Genomic DNA, 15,163 nt, shown 5'->3' with positions numbered 1-15,163 from the left:
ACTGTTCTTTTGTGTCTAGCTTACGTAACAATAGATTTCTTAGGTGAGACATGGAAGCCCAGAATAAAAAGGGGTTCCCTGACTCCCTTGCAGCTAGGAATGGCCACATAACTGTGTTTGGACAAAGAACACATACGGTGCTAGGGGTTAATTTTCTCATCTCTACCTCTTCTTCCACTCTACTGCTTGGGACGTGGGTATGATGGGTGAAGAAAGGGCTTCCCCTTAGGGCGGTGGAGACGAAAGCTGGAAGGATCCAAATATCTACAGGCTCTTTGGGGCACTATGGCTAGTCCATTGTGGGGACTTTCACATGAGAAATAGATACTCATTTTGAATAAGCCTCTGGCATTCAGGGTTTACTGTCTCTTGCAGCCAAAACCTCCTCTAGCAGTTTTCCCCGGTCTTCTATGTCTAACTGTACAGGAGAACCAGGAAGGGAGGATTTACAATGATACAGAACGGTGAGTAGGAGAGGATTCCCAAAGCTACATTTCATAAGAAATCCACTCTCCTTGGACCAGTGTTTTGTGCTGAGAGCTCGGCTGGCTGACATTCTGGGGTTGCGGCCAGGCCTTGGGGGACTCCTCACCTGGGGTTGACTTTAGAGATGGTGGCTCACCAATCCTGCTCATTAACTGCGCCACCTCCTGTTGCCACCGGTCACCGGGGGTGCTGGAGATGGCTTATTCCAGTTACGTACATCATTATTAAAAATTAAATCATAGGGCGATGTGACAGTAGCTTAGTGGCAGAATTCTCACCTGCCATGCCGGAGACCCGAGTTCCATTCCCGGTGCCCGTCCCTGAAAACAAAACACAAAAAACAAAACATTAAAGCATATACACTTACAATAGAATAAATTATTTTAAAAGCAAAGGTAATAAGTACTCAAAGCCCTTTGTTTCTTAGTTTTATTCTCTACACCTTACCACTGTCTGTACCCTTGAGAACCTCGGCATTTATCGCGCAGAAATTCTCATCCTGCTGTGCCCGCATTCATCTCCTCCCAGCTCTGCGTCCAGTGACATTACGATGGGGATGGGTTTTGACTGGGTTTCTACCGGGCTAGACAATGTGAGACCAGAAAAGGAATAAAGGTCCCTACCCTTGGGGACTTTACGATCTCATTGAACTGTCAAGAAAAACTAAAATAAAATAGCACGTGTCATCTCAGACTAACAACACCAAACTCAACTAGGAGACAAGAGAGCAAGAATCTGTTCTCAGTTTTGAAGCTGACAGTGGAGCTGTGGGCAAGCCTCTCGGTCTTGAGGTCCCACGTTTTCCCATCTGTAAAATCCCACTGGACTCTAAGCTCCAGCCAGGCAGGAACTGTGCCTCCTGCCTCACCGCTGCAGCCCAGCTCTCTAACATAATTTCAGATACATAGTACGCCAGGAAGCAATGCTTGGTGAGCGAATGCGTGGGCAGGAGCACCTGAGTTCTAGCAGCCCCTCCAGGTCTGAGAACAGGGCAATCCATGATCCAAAGCAAGGGGTGAGGGAAAGTGACAGAAGGCAGCCAGCAAGGGATGGTCAACGCAGGCCAGCTTCCTCGGACACCTCAGGGGGAGCAAGTCACGCTGGGCTCTGTGGCAAAAGTTGGGCAAACCAAGAAATCTGATTCTGAGATCACAGGATCATTTTCCTGAATATGATTCCTGGTGAGAATCATCAGATGACTCTCCTTTTCCCTCACCTCTGCTATCCAGTACCTGACTTCCTGCTTTGGTTCAAAACCACCTTTAAGACCAACTGAAGAGTATGTAAAAATCCCACCAAAAAACTTGAAACCACTTCTCGCAACTCCCCCTCCCCCATCATTCCTCAGCAGTAGCTGGCTCCAACCCCGATAGTCCCAGCAACATTTCCAGCAATCGCTATTTGCAAAAGTTACAAATGGAATGCAAACGTGCTAGTTTGTTTTGCAATGTGCTTACCACTCTACTTCTGATGTGGAGGGGCACAACATCGCCTGGCTGAGAACATTCAAATTCCGTCCTATTAGTTAATTTCGAGCATGATATTCTACCTCTTTACACCCTCCTCCCCACCTCAGCACACGGGGAAAGACACACACAGCTGTTCACAGCTTCTCCTTCGGAGATCATGAAAAAGCAAGGCCATTACCATTTTGTAGTTATTTAACATTCTCAGTTGCCTTCTGAGAGAATCCAAAGGTCCTGGCTGCTAGGTCAGAATTTTGGATGAGATAGTCATTATTTATTCTTGAATTTTTAAAAAAGACGCTGGATTGATGGAAAGGAGTACAATCTTCAGTGCAGAACGATGAACATTGAGATTTATGATGAAGACACACAAATGATGAGAGGTGTCAGTGAGGGAAAGATTTGTTCCCCGAATCCTGACATATCAGAATTAAGGGGGTACAGTAAGAATCAAAGGAGGCAGCTGTTTACAAATCCATTTAGGGGGACCATGGTGATCATGTGACCCCAGAAGTTTGCAGGGGTGCTGGGCGAGCCCGGGACTTCCCTGACTTCCCCGGGTCAGCGCTTCGCTCGGTTGTCAGAACAGGTGATGAAGGTCACAGGCCCGATGGGCAGCCCAGGTGGGTGCCTGAGATCGCGGGTGCCCTCATTAGGGGCGAGGAAGACCAGTTACAGGTGATTCCTGATTCTGACATGACCTCGAGCAGGTGTGCATATAACCAAACGCGAGGTCTTTTGTGCACTAACAAGCTAAGGGCGGCTTCACCACTATTACCCAATCAAGATGGCTCCGAACCAGACCAGCAAAGAGGAGTTCCCTTCCATGGAGGGATGGTGGGCCAAATGCATGCTCTCCTCTGTCGACAGAAAATCCAGACATTTCAGGTGGTCAGAGGGCCTGATGCAACACTTAGGGAGGGCTACAAAGCCGTCCTGCAACACCTGGTACCAGAACAACATTCTGCTTCTCATCTTTTCTGCAAGCATTGGTGATGTCCTGGAAGGAAGACACAAGTTTTCAACCCCAACACCCATCTTGTGTCTAACTAGGAGGGTTTTGATGAAAATGGCTTCTTACAGGGATTCCAGAGCCAGCTCACAAACACATATGAGAAGAACAATTCTGCATGAGAATTCCAGTTACTTCCAGCAGCTTCAGGAAAACCAACATCCTCCTTCTTGGAGAGTCCATGGGGGGTGCTCACTGTGGCCCAAGGGTGTTCTGGTATTAGAACATGTTCAGGGTTGGCATCTAAATGACGAGCTGGGGGAGCAGAGGCAGCCCTAACTGGACGTCTATGACATTGTGCTGGAGAAAGACAAGCAGCTGGATGTGCTCAACTGCAGCATATCCTGAGGAGAGACCAGAAGGAGGGCCAGAACTCCCGAAGCCCGCAGCTCTGGCCAGGCCTGCAGGCTGTGACAGGAGGGGAGCCTCTCCCAGTGGCTGCTCTGCTGCAAGCACTGCTCTTCCCGGTGCACAGAGAAAAACTCGGCGCCGCCTTGATCTGCTGGACCCACACCCCTCTTTACTCCTTGCCCGGCGCCCTCCACTGTGCTCGCCAGAGGCTTGGGGGAAGCCCTGCCAGCTGGGAGGGCAGCAAAAGCTGTTCCAAATGTACCATGAGCCTGCTGGATATTAGCATGCTAGGGATCATCTAGTCCAGAGATCATTTTTTCCCCCAAATTTGTAAGCATTGGAACTTGTTCTTCAAACAAATCTAACAGGTGGAGCAGATCAAAATGAAAAATTAAAAAATTAAAAAAAAAAAACAGGAAAAATTACTTTCCTTTTGTTCAACTGAGTTACCTTGGGCAATTTGGCCTCTCTGAGCCTCAGTTTCCTCATCCATAAAATGGAGATGATCGTGCCTATGCAAAAGCGTCATCAGGAGGTTTAAATGAGGAAATTAGCCCAGCTCAGTGCCTTGCACTTGGGTGTTCAATAAAGTTAGCTCTCCTCCCCTATGACTCCCTCAGCCCATCTGCCCTGCCCTTTCTCCCCAGCCAGGAACTTGGCCAGGTTATTGTCAATACAGACATCATTATTCCCAAGAAGTAGATCAAGCGAACACTTTACATAGTTTGGGCAAAAGTTTAGTTAGATGTACAAATGGTAGACACATTTGGGGGGTTCCATGACTTGGGGCTCTGGGTGGGGGCACCTGACTCTTGAGGTCGGCAGCAGGAAGGACGAGCAACCCCTTAGCCAGTGTTGGAGATAGGGAACAGCTGCCCACCTGCTGCATGTGAGCCCACTGGACCCCTTGGGGCTGCTGCAGAGCTTCTGCCTACATTAGCCCCAATCTATACACACTTCTCAGGGCCTGATAAGTTGCCTGAAAAGCTATATTACTCAAATAATTTGAGTTAAAATAGGAATGGGTGGTGATGACTCTAATTGGTTGCCACTCCCATATAACTCCAGCATTTTAACCCAAACATTAACGACTTAGCCTAAAGAAGTTTCTTGGGAAAACCAAGTCAGGAAAATGGACTTGCTTAAACAGAGGGGTGAGAAGGATAGAAGGGGGCAGGGGGTACCAAGCCAAGTATGTGGCCAAGTGGCAGTTGACCCAGCAGCACTAGGCCTGACATTCGCTGCCAATCAGGCTGCCTCTTTCCAGATCCCAGGAACACAGCCGTTTTTCAGAGACAGCTGCAAGGGGCAGTCAGTGTCCACAGCCTGCTAAAAATAGCTGACCTGGGGATTTTCAAACCTAAGAGTTTTGCACAGTATTGCTTGGTCAGTTATCACAAGGGCTCCTGATCATCTGACAAGAAAACCCCCATCTCAGTGACTCTCATTACAAAGATAGTGTGTACATTACAAAGCTCACTCTATTTCCCAGCAGATGCACCTCAGTGGCATTACTCTCTGCATCTGCCTACAGGGATTTATTTGTAAGGGATGGAACTGTTCAACAAAAGGTGCCACTCTTTCCTGTCCAGCCAAATTCTTCTCAGGTGGGTCCAAGGCAGGAAGACTCTGAGTCTGGGAAGATAACATGGGCCATCTGATAGGAAATGGAAGTACACTCTGCTGGAGTAGTGCTGGTAGTAAAGAGGTTTACCTGACCAGGGATGAATTTGGGGTCATGACAACAATATCTCCATTATGTCCTGCATAATAAACATGTAGTTGGGAGAGAAGCAGACAGTAGAGGAGACAGAGGGGCCAGCTAGCTTCTTCTTGCTCTTTTGGGTGATCTTATGGATCAATTACAAGCTACTTAGGAAACCATCGCTTTATTGGACCTCACATCGCATGCAATTATGCATGTGCATGGCTATCTTCCTGCTGAACTATGAGCCACTGGAGGGCAGGAACCCTTATCTCCCCTCTGTGTATCTCCAGCCTCTAGCACTGGGCCTGGCCCGAGGTAGGTGCCCCATAACTATTGCTGAGTGGTTGAATGAATGAGTCTGTGATGGAAATACTGAGCAGCAGGACAGATGCATTCTGTTCTCCCTCCTCCCTCTTCAGACACCCCGACCATTATAGCAGAAAAACATAACAGTACGACAACGAAAACCACTCACAACTCATAAACCAAGCAAGGAGAGGGAAAGGCCTAGGCACTTAGAAAACTTGCAAACTGGATGGTTCAGACCACAGGGCTGGCCTTGAAGACGGGAAATCCTCTCTTGATGTCTGTCCCCAGCTTCTTGTTGGAAGCTCTTCTTCCAACAAGGTGCTCAACATCAGGAAGTGTCACCCCCAAGATAAACATGTGGCAAGCCCAAGGAGCTCGCTGTAAAAGGAGCAGAAGAAGTACACGAGCTTTGCAAGGGGCTGGGAGAGAAGTGAAGTGCTATCGTGGGAATTCCTACATTCCTTTGCTAGGCTCAAGATACCTGCTTCCAGTCTCTCAGAGGAGGCGATGCCGAGTCTCCCCACTTCTCCGCAGGGTGATGGGAATCCCTCCTGCAGGGGAGAGTTTCTTCTGGTCCCAGGGTTGGCCAAGTCCAGCAGGCCCAGAGCTTGGAAATTTCCCCATGCCCCTCCTTCCTTACACACAAAGAAGCAGAAGGACTGAGCTTAAACAGCACTTTGGTGGGAAAATAAAAAGGCCTGGCACCTCTCCAGGGTAGCTGCTTTAAGGGGCTCTCCCCTGCCACCCCTTCACTATGTTTCTCTGGGGCCTGGCTCTGTATGGGTGGCCCTGGGGGCCCAGCCAACCTGATGCTCACATTCATTTGCCTGTCTTTTCCTTTCCAGGCATTAGGACAATCCGTGTAGCTTCCTCAAAGGACTCTTCTGCCCACACTCAAACCTCTTTCATAAACCAGATGATCATTTTCTGGGGAGTTACATTTCTTGATTTCAGGACTTGTTACAGTTAGTGCAAGAAAAGAAAATTTAAGTAATTATCTAATTCCAGTAAAACTTAATGGGGCCCTTCCCACCCCAGGCTAATGGTTGGTGCAAAATGTAATTTGAGTTAAACTGTCTAAGTCTGGGGAAGCATAAAACATTTGGCATGGAGGAGCTGTCTTTTCTAGCAGGCCTTTTGATCAAGTCAGGACTCCAAAGACTTTCAGCTTTTTTGGAGAGGGCCAGAGTTGGGAAAATGCCACCCAGTGTGAGAAGCACCATGAGGCTCCAAGCAAGGGTGATTTCTAAGACTGGTGGGTAGAGCAGCCATTCCAGCAGCGGTAAGAGTTCAAGTCACTGCTGTGTGACCTCGGGCAACTCAGACAACCTCTCTGGACCTAGCTTCAGGATCTATAAATGGAGACCACTATGCTCTTCTGGAAGGGGTGGGTTCTCGAGGACTGCGCACTTTGTCCACATATAACAATCAATCGGCATCTCTGCCCAAGTTGGCCCCTCTCGGATATTTCTTCTCTGCTCCCCCTCCTCCACCTCCCCTCCCAATTCGTCAACTGCTGAAACACCTGCTAGGCTGCAATCGCCTCCTCGCCGGGCGCTCGAGGCTGTCCCCAGGTGTTGGTCTTTGTGTCGGGAAAACTTTGCGAGAAAGCAAGGGCGCTGGACAAAGAGCTGGGGAGGGAGGGCGTTTGCCAGCCGGCGGTGCGCGGTCTCTTCCCTGGGCTCCGCTCGGTACCGGGCGCCAGCGGTGCCCCGAACCCAGCCTCGCTACCCGAGGAGTGGCAGTCTCGGGCCTCCTCCCAACGCGGTCGGGAGCTGAAAGACGTTAGGCAGGAGAAGCAGAAGCTGGACGCTGGAGTTGACTAGGGTGGGAGGAGGCGAGCCCAGGAGCCGAGCAAAGCTGTCAAACTGCGCGCGGAGCCCAGCGCGGGGCGGGGGAAGGAAGGGAGGCGAGGGGAGGCGAGGGGAGGGGAGGGAAGGGGAGGGGCGGGCAGGAGCCGAGAGGGAGCAAGCGGGCTCGCCGCGCCTGAGCAACCCCTGTCTGCCGCTGCCACCTCCGCCGCCGGCCGGGACTCGCCCGGAGCGCAGGGTGTGTGCCCCGCTGCGCGCCGCGCGGAGGCTCCGGCACCCGCCACTGCGCCCCCAGCCCCCGCTCCTCGCCCCGGCCCGCGCGGGTCCCGGCGGGCGCGAACCCACCATGCAGCTGCAATTCCGGAGCTGGGTGCTGGCCGCGCTCACGCTGCTGGTGATCTTCTTCATCTTCGCAGACATCTCGGAGATCGAAGAAGAAATCGGGTAAATAGCTGCGCCCGCGCCCCGGCCGGGCGGTGGCGGGATCTCTCCCCTCCCTCCCCTTTCCGCCGCTGCTTTGTGTGCGCCGCGCCCCCCACCCCTGTCGCTCCCCTGGAGAGGTGGTGGACGGCTGTGGCTGGGGGTGGCGGCGCCGGGGGCCCGGGACGGTTTGGTGAGCTGAGGGAGGGGGGCGCGGCTGCCGTGGGGTGTCCTGGGGCGGGGGACGCGGGCAGCCCCCAGCTGGCAAGCTTCCGGGAGCGGACTCGCCCATCCTGTTCCCCGTTCCCTAGCTGGTCCGTGCGCGGTGTCGCCGGGGTCGAGGGAGGGCGCCGGGGAGTGTCTGGGGCGGGCGGAGAGACCGAGAGTGGAGGAGGCAGGAGTTTCTTTGTCTCCGGCTCGGCCGCTTTCTCGCCTTAGCAAAGTGGGCTGGGGACGCGCGGGGATCTCCGCGTGGGGGGAAGGGATCCCCCGGCCCGAGAGGAGGGCGGGGGTCTGAACGCGAGGATGGGGACGGGGCTTGTTCCCCGCACACACCGCTACACGCACCACCCGCCCGCCCTGGAGCGGGGCCGTGGGGGCGCAGGCTGGCACCGCCAGAGGCGGGGCGCAGGGGCGGGGCTGGATTTGGACGCTGAGGCCACCCGGGCTCCCCCGAGTCTCCGTGCGCTCGCAGCCCGGGGGCTGAGACGTTTCGGGGAAGTCAGTACTGCCTCCCGGGGGGGTTCTGCACCCCAGGCGCGGAGTCTTGCCGTCGCTTTTCTTCCGAGCTCTCCAGGGGCCCCTGCTGGGGCACCCCGGCGCCCCGCGGCCGGAGACGGGGCGGGACCCCGAGCCCAGGCCGTGACGCGGGGCTCCCAGCAGCGCGCACTTGCTGCGCGGGACGCACCCACCGTGGGTTCTGGAGGCCGACCAGGCGCCCCGCCTGGCAGCCGCCCCTGTGTCCCGCCCGGCCCTGCCCCTCTCCGGAGCGGCTCGACAAAGAGCTGCCGAAGGGCGGTGGGGAGGATTCTGAGGTGCCCAGAGGAGAGCTTCCTGGCCTAGGCAGGGAAAATGTGAGCAAGGGAGGAAGGCCCCTTACTCTGTGGCGCTAGTGTGGAGCCAGAGACCCTCTGCCAGTCCGATGTGCTACTCCATTCGTCATCAGTGTGAGCTTAGGTTGGCAACTCTCAAAAGAGAGATGCCAATCCTGGGCCCAGGGTGCGGGGCCCTAAGGAACCAAACCTGGGGCAGGTGCCACATCTTGCTCACTCCTTTCCCCTGACCGCCTCCGCAACCCCAGTTCCTTCTCCGAACTCCTTTGCCCTTCGAGAACCCCTCTCTCTGCTGCCGCCTCCTCACCATCCTTAGGAACTTGGTTTCCCCAGGAGCTCCGAAAAGTTTCCCAAATACTCTGCAGTTAGCACACGACGTGCCACCAGTTCCCACGCGGAGAGGAAGAAACTCTGCTTTCTGTAGCTGTTTGCTTCTATAACGTGGATGGGAAAGGAAACTTGGGGTGATGATGGAGGCCCTGGAGAAGCCTTTCCTCTGCTCCATCTCTTCTCCCAGGTGTGAGCTCTGCCGGCCCAGATCACTTGCTGACCTTGGCTGTGGTAAGGAAGGATCAGCGTCAGCCCGTTGTTCTGCAGTAAAAACAAGATGTGCTAAGCTCATTCAGACGTCCCTCTTTGGTCCATTCACTGAACTCTTACTGAATACTTTCTAGGTTCCAGGGACTTTTAAGTTTTAACTTGCAATCAGGAAATCACTTTGCACATAATGCTTCTCTTTCCTGCCAAGTGCACCCACTCCCCGCTCCCCACATTGAGTTGTTCCAATAGAATGTCTAAGAATAAGCTCCAAAGCCTGAGCTAAGAAAGACATTTACGTTTATATTTAAAACCTGGAGCTCTCCTGTTGTGGGTGTGTCCTCTGGGATCTGTTTCATTGGGGTGGGGAAAAGTGCCTGCTTCCTTTTAACCTGTTCCTGCCTGGGTTGACCCTAAGAAAAATTGCTAAGCAGGTTAAATCTTCTGTGGATTCCTCCTCCTCACTGGTACCCACATCCTCATGCTGACCCCTGCCTTGACCAGTCAGGATCCGCGCCTGATATCCCCGGTCCCAGAATGACGGGGCTTCCCTGCGCTAGCACTGGAGCCTTACCCACAAGCTGCCCCACTCAGGTTTAACCCAGAGGAACAGAAGCATGTCCGGGGTTTGTCATGGTTGTTTGCCAACCACCCCTTACATCTGCTTACCAGGGAGGTTTCAGAGCACGGCCACTTACTTGATCTTTGGAACAACCCCAACTTGAGCAGCCGGGACTCAGCTGGAGTAAGAGTCCTGGCATAGCGACCAGTGAGGGGCCAGGAGCAGGCTCTTTCTTTCTCACCATATACCTTCCCGGGAGACCTCGAATCAAGCTGAAGTCTTGCTACTGCACCAGCCTTGCCCACCCTTCCCCAATTTGACCGTAGCCTGGACTAGAGAGGATTGTATATTCTGTGCCAGTGTCAGTTCCTGGGAGAAAACAATGGTTGTGAAAACGATAACTGTCCTGGAAGAAGCAGCGGGGACCTGTGATCTATTAGGAAGGAAGGGAAGGAGGAAAGAAGGAACCAAGGAACCTCCTTTTGGGGTAGTTTTTCCAAGGATTAAGGAATGAAAAGTGTAAGAGGGAGAGAATTATACATGTGTTGTCTAGAAGAGCAAAACTGAGATTCTCTTTCTTGAAATACTTGCTCCCTTTTTTTTTTTTTTAAATAAAATAAGGCTTTTGATGTGGTGCTCTCAAGGTCCTGTCCTGCCTGAGGGATCATATAACGTTTGTAAGGGCCAAGGTCTTTACTGAGGGCCTTCTCTGAGAGACATGTCTCTTTTCCTGTTAAGTGATTATTTCCATTAAGTTAAGTGATCAAATTTCCATTTCTAACTCATTCTTCAAAGCACTTTCCTGGGGCTAGATGGGAAAAGGAAACAGGCAAAGGGGAGTTCCCTACAAAGTACCCAAACAGCCCTGCCCAGTAGCCAAGGAGTGAATTCAAATTCTATATCAGAGATTGGGTGTGGCGCCTGATGAAACATAACCCCTGATCCATTCATACAGCTCTCCAAGTTTTAGAGTCACTTGGACCAAGTTATAAACTGAAATCTGGTCATCCCGAGCTCTCGTCTTGACTGGAACCTCCTGAGAGCAGGGGGCACAACTGACTTACTCACCACGGTGCCCCCAGAACCTGGCACAAAGAGGGCATTCAATAAATGTCCACTGGATGAATATCTTTCCAGGGTTTGACCCAATGATGGCACCACGACATCCTTGGGGAAGCTGAGACTCATAGAACCTTAGGACAGGAAGGGACCACATATACACACCTTCCCCCCACCTGTTTTTTTTTTTTTTTACGCATTAGGGCATTTTGAACCTGAGAACTTATCCAAAGCCACATGCAGCTGCTTAAGGACAGGATGGAAGTATGTGGAATTCCTCATATGCAACCTAATGCCCTGACCCCCAAATCAGCTCCTCTAATCATAGAGGAGTTTTAGGAATTCAGTTTAAAGGGGAGATGAGCAACGAGTACTAAGAAGAGTAACATTGAGAATGATGAAAATGATGATGATAGTCGTCAGCATTTATTGGGCACTTGTTACAAAGCAGGAACTATTCTAAATGCTTTATAGACCTCAACACATTTCATCCTTATGGCAACCCATTGGGTTACCTACCAGTGGCACCCCGAACTAGTGTTTGGTGAGCTGTATGTGCTAGGCAGTGTGCTAACTGCTTTAAAGCATTAGTCCATGGAACCCTCACCAAACTTTCTAAGCTCCATTTTATCAGTGAGGAAACTGAGGCTCAGAGAGTGGAATAACATGCTAGTGATAAAATGGGTGCTCGGTCTTAGCTCCACGGGACACCAAGTCCATGCTGTCACCATCACATTAGACAGCTTGTCCTCTGAATTCTTCTCCCCCACTACTCACACCAGGGTTCCTCTTGCCTGGGACACTCTCCTTATACGCATTATCCTTCCTTAGCATAGTTCCTCCAGGATACACCATGGTTTCATGCCTCCGTGCCTTCGCACATGCTGTTCCTCTTGCCTGGGACACTAGGTCTAGAATTAGCCTCCCCAACTCATTTCCCGGGGCTCTTCCAAGAGCTCAGAGTTCTCCTTATCTCCTGATCTAATAGTCTGGCCTCGCCTTTGTAGTTTTAGGGAAAGAAGGTGAATGATGAAGACTACAGAAGGACTTCAGGGCTTTTCTCCCCAAAATATCCCTCTGGTCCAACCAAGTTCAGTCTGGTGCTGGAGGACAGAATGGCATTAACTCCTGACCTGCCAGACAAGCTTACACTGCCAAGGTACTAAGCACCCGAGACTCATGGGGGGAACTCTGGGGCAGAGCCCCAATCACATTGCAAACCTGATTCGGATGTCCATCGAATGTGTCTTTGCCACGTCTACATGCCATCTGAATTGGGCATTCAGGAGACTGGAGCACAGGTAATGTTAAATATATTCAGCACCTGGCCCCTGTTTGAATAGACATCTGACCAGTCAGAACCGATGCTGCCCACCACACTGTGGCCAGTGGTACTGGTTCACACCAGCCAAACATTGGGCTGGGTCTGGAAAAGTAACAGGCAAGTAGAGCAGAGCACAGATCATCAGGTGTGATTACAGCCCTGTCAGCGGTCTCTAGAGAAACAGAACCAGCAGGCGAGATCTGTAAATATGAGAGTTATAAGGGGGTCTCACACCACCATGGAATGGAAGAGTCCAAAATCTGTAGGACAGGCTGAGAAGCTGGTGGCTCCAATGAAGGGTCTGGACAAACTCCACGGGAGAGGCTCACTGGCTGCAGGAGCAGTGAAAGGGTCTCTTTTCTTTAAAAGCCTTCAGCTAGCCCTGAGCAGGGAGGCTTAGTGCGCACGTTGGGCCTGAGTCCAGGTAGATGTGAAAGAAAACAACCTTGAGCAGTCGCAGTCCAGACACTCTGTAAGGGGCACACGTTTGCTCCAGGGAATGCAACTTTTCTGGAAAAAGCTCATTCTCCTCCCCAGTGCTGGTGCACTTGTCCAAGTGTAAACCGGACTGGAGGACAGCATGGGAAAGAAAGAAGGTCTGGTTTTAACTCACTTGCTCCAAGTCCCTGTTGCCTAGCATCAAATTTAAATTGTAAATAGATATTCATCTTAGAAACCAATTCCACCACTCAGGGCCTCTCTCCCCCTTGTAAAGCAGGGTTGCTAGGTTTTAAAATTGTTTAGGCTTTACAAATTGGGAATGTTGAAAATTACAAATTATAAATATTTCTCAGAGAGAGTGAAATTCTATAAAGGCTCACCATTGCTTCTACTGCAACATCCAAGGCATTGAGTAGTCTGGCCCCTGTCTCCCTCTCCAGCTTCCCTGGGCTCCAGCCATCCTGAATTGCTCACAGGTCCTCCAGGAAACACCATGGTTTCATGCCTCCGTGCCTTTGCACATGCTGTTCCTCTTGCCTGGAACACTCTCCTTGCACGCATTATCCTTCCTGCCACCCATCCTGCCTTCTCTGTCTCCTTCAAGGCTAAGGTCTGGACAACCTCTTTGCAAAACCTTCCCTCACCCTTCCCTCCTGTGATGGTCTGGGTTAGTTGCCTGTCCTGGGTGTGCCCTTAATGTCCCTCATGAATTCAGTAGTCATCATACTTTATTTATCCCTTACCCCCAGCCCTGGTACTAAGTAGATGGCTTAGTATGTATAGTCATAAAATATTTATGGGATGAGCAAACTCTGGGCCTAGGACATGGCAAAGGGTATTAAATTAAACACTCTATGCTTGATCAGAAAAACCCACTACTCTTCCCAAATATCCAACATAGAAGGCACAGCCCAGGTAAGGGTACGTTCTAGCTGTGACATTAGTCACCATCTCAGAATGGAAATGAAAGTGTCTATCTAGTTTGCAAAAGAGGAGGGATCCAGGGCATGTTTGTCCATTGCCAGTTCAGCTGAAAAGCAAAGATGCAGTGCCCGGGGCTCCTAGCCCCTGCCCAGGCCTTGACCCTTTCTGGCCATCCACGGCCATCCACTGCCACTGGTACCACCGCAGCCACCCCCAGCCAGCCTCCCTTCTGCTGGGCAGGAGGTGTCGGCGCTGTGCACGTTCCTTGCCGTCAGGCTCCCACACTGATTTGAGGGGCAGAGTGGGATGGGACCTGGGGGGCAGCTGATCCATTCCCCAGGGGTTGGTCACCAGAGAGGGTGCGAGAAGCTGTGTGTTTGAGAAATTAAGAGAGTAAGAAACACGGGATCACGTCAGCATGTGTCATCACACAAATTTCCTTTCTTGAGCCCTGTTCAGTGGCATCATTATTTTAAAACGCTGGCAAACCAGGGCTGGAGCCGTGGCAACCTGTGGCAGCCGCGTGGGTCCTAGAAACACTGGGGTTAGCGAGGCAGATAGAAGGGTGCCTGGACACGGCAGCCAGCAGCTGAGGGGGTGGGAGGTCACCTCCCCACCGAGGATCTCCTTAAGGGTCGAGAATTGTCACCCTCCCGGGTGGCAGCTGGGCTAGTTTTAAATTCTCCCCAGTTGCCTGCAGTTCGTCACTCAGCTGGGAAGCGCCCGTGTCCTGCCGGGGCCCGTTGGCCGGGCTGTTTTCTCGGCTTCAGCTTGGCAGCGGCTGGGCAGGGACTGGGGTCCAGGAGAGGCAGCGCGGGTGGCCGGCGTCTGCGTGTCCAGGTGGCCGGTGCCGCGGCTTCTTCAGCGCATCTCAGCGGCTCGGAATCCCGGTTGGCCACTCCCGGAAATCCGGGATCCCCCCCACCCCCCGGCGCTGCGTGGGTGTGGGCATGAGTTCTGAAATTGCACCCCAAGAATCAAACTCTCAGGTCTCTCAAGGCGTTACCCAAATGAAAAGGTTTGGCTGCTACTCAAGGAGCACGGGCCGCCTGGCTCTGCTTCTCGGTCCTTTTCAAGGTCCGGGCCCTCCTCTATCTCTGGCCTCTTCATCCAGGGCCAGAGGCTGAAATGGGCCACTCCTAGGCCAGTGGCTGCCCAGTGCCGGGCCACAGGTGGGTGGCCATCCAAACAGGCGGAGAAAGGAAAAAAAAAAAGTCCAATGTAGGGCCACAGCGGCTCAGTTCTCACCTGCCGTGCCAGAGGCCCAGGTTTGTTTCCCGGTGCCTGCCCGTGCAAAAAATAATAATAATGAAGCCTGATGTAGTCGTGACGATTGTGTCAGTTTCAACTTGTTAACTGTCATTTTCTGAGAACTTTTCTGTATCCTGAGATTATGCTCTTTTTTTTCTTTGGGGGTGATAAAATGTCATCTCTTTTATGAAAGAGGGTTGAAGGGCAGATGCCGGCTGTAATGCTCTTTCTTGGCCAGAGAAGTTAGTGACCCTGTGACGTCCCAACTGCAGTTTCTGGGAAATGTTACTGGTCCCTGAAATCTAATACTTTAGGATCTGCGACCTCAAGGTAACTGAGGGCATCACTTCGGGAAATATCGCCTCGCTCCTCACACGTTTTTGTCCTGTGGGGACTGATGCCTGCAGGGATTGACAACGACAAGTAATTTGGTTTTTCTGTGTCTTCTGT

The 15,163-nt window shown here is 52.0% G+C and overlaps 1 protein-coding gene and 1 pseudogene across 1 annotated transcript in view; both read left to right on the top strand.

The window, feature by feature from the left end:
* Nucleotides 1-1,423: 1,423 nt before the first annotated feature.
* On the top strand, nucleotides 1,424-7,158 carry LOC143652710 (7-methylguanosine phosphate-specific 5'-nucleotidase pseudogene; annotated as a pseudogene).
* Nucleotides 7,159-7,489: 331 nt separating this feature from the next.
* Nucleotides 7,490-15,163, top strand: part of ST8SIA2 (ST8 alpha-N-acetyl-neuraminide alpha-2,8-sialyltransferase 2) — a 69,178-nt gene continuing 61,504 nt past the window's right edge. Inside the window, exon 1 of the mRNA XM_077124115.1 lies at nucleotides 7,490-7,587. Within this exon, the coding sequence (XP_076980230.1) occupies nucleotides 7,490-7,587 (98 nt within the window). The remainder of the gene's footprint in view (nucleotides 7,588-15,163) is intronic.

Source organism: Tamandua tetradactyla, chromosome 12 (assembly GCF_023851605.1).
Source record: "Tamandua tetradactyla isolate mTamTet1 chromosome 12, mTamTet1.pri, whole genome shotgun sequence".
In the NCBI taxonomy this organism is placed as follows: Eukaryota; Metazoa; Chordata; class Mammalia; order Pilosa; family Myrmecophagidae; genus Tamandua; species Tamandua tetradactyla.
The sequence above is the reverse complement of the archived record's forward strand: the minus strand, read 5'-3'. Positions and strand labels throughout refer to the sequence as shown.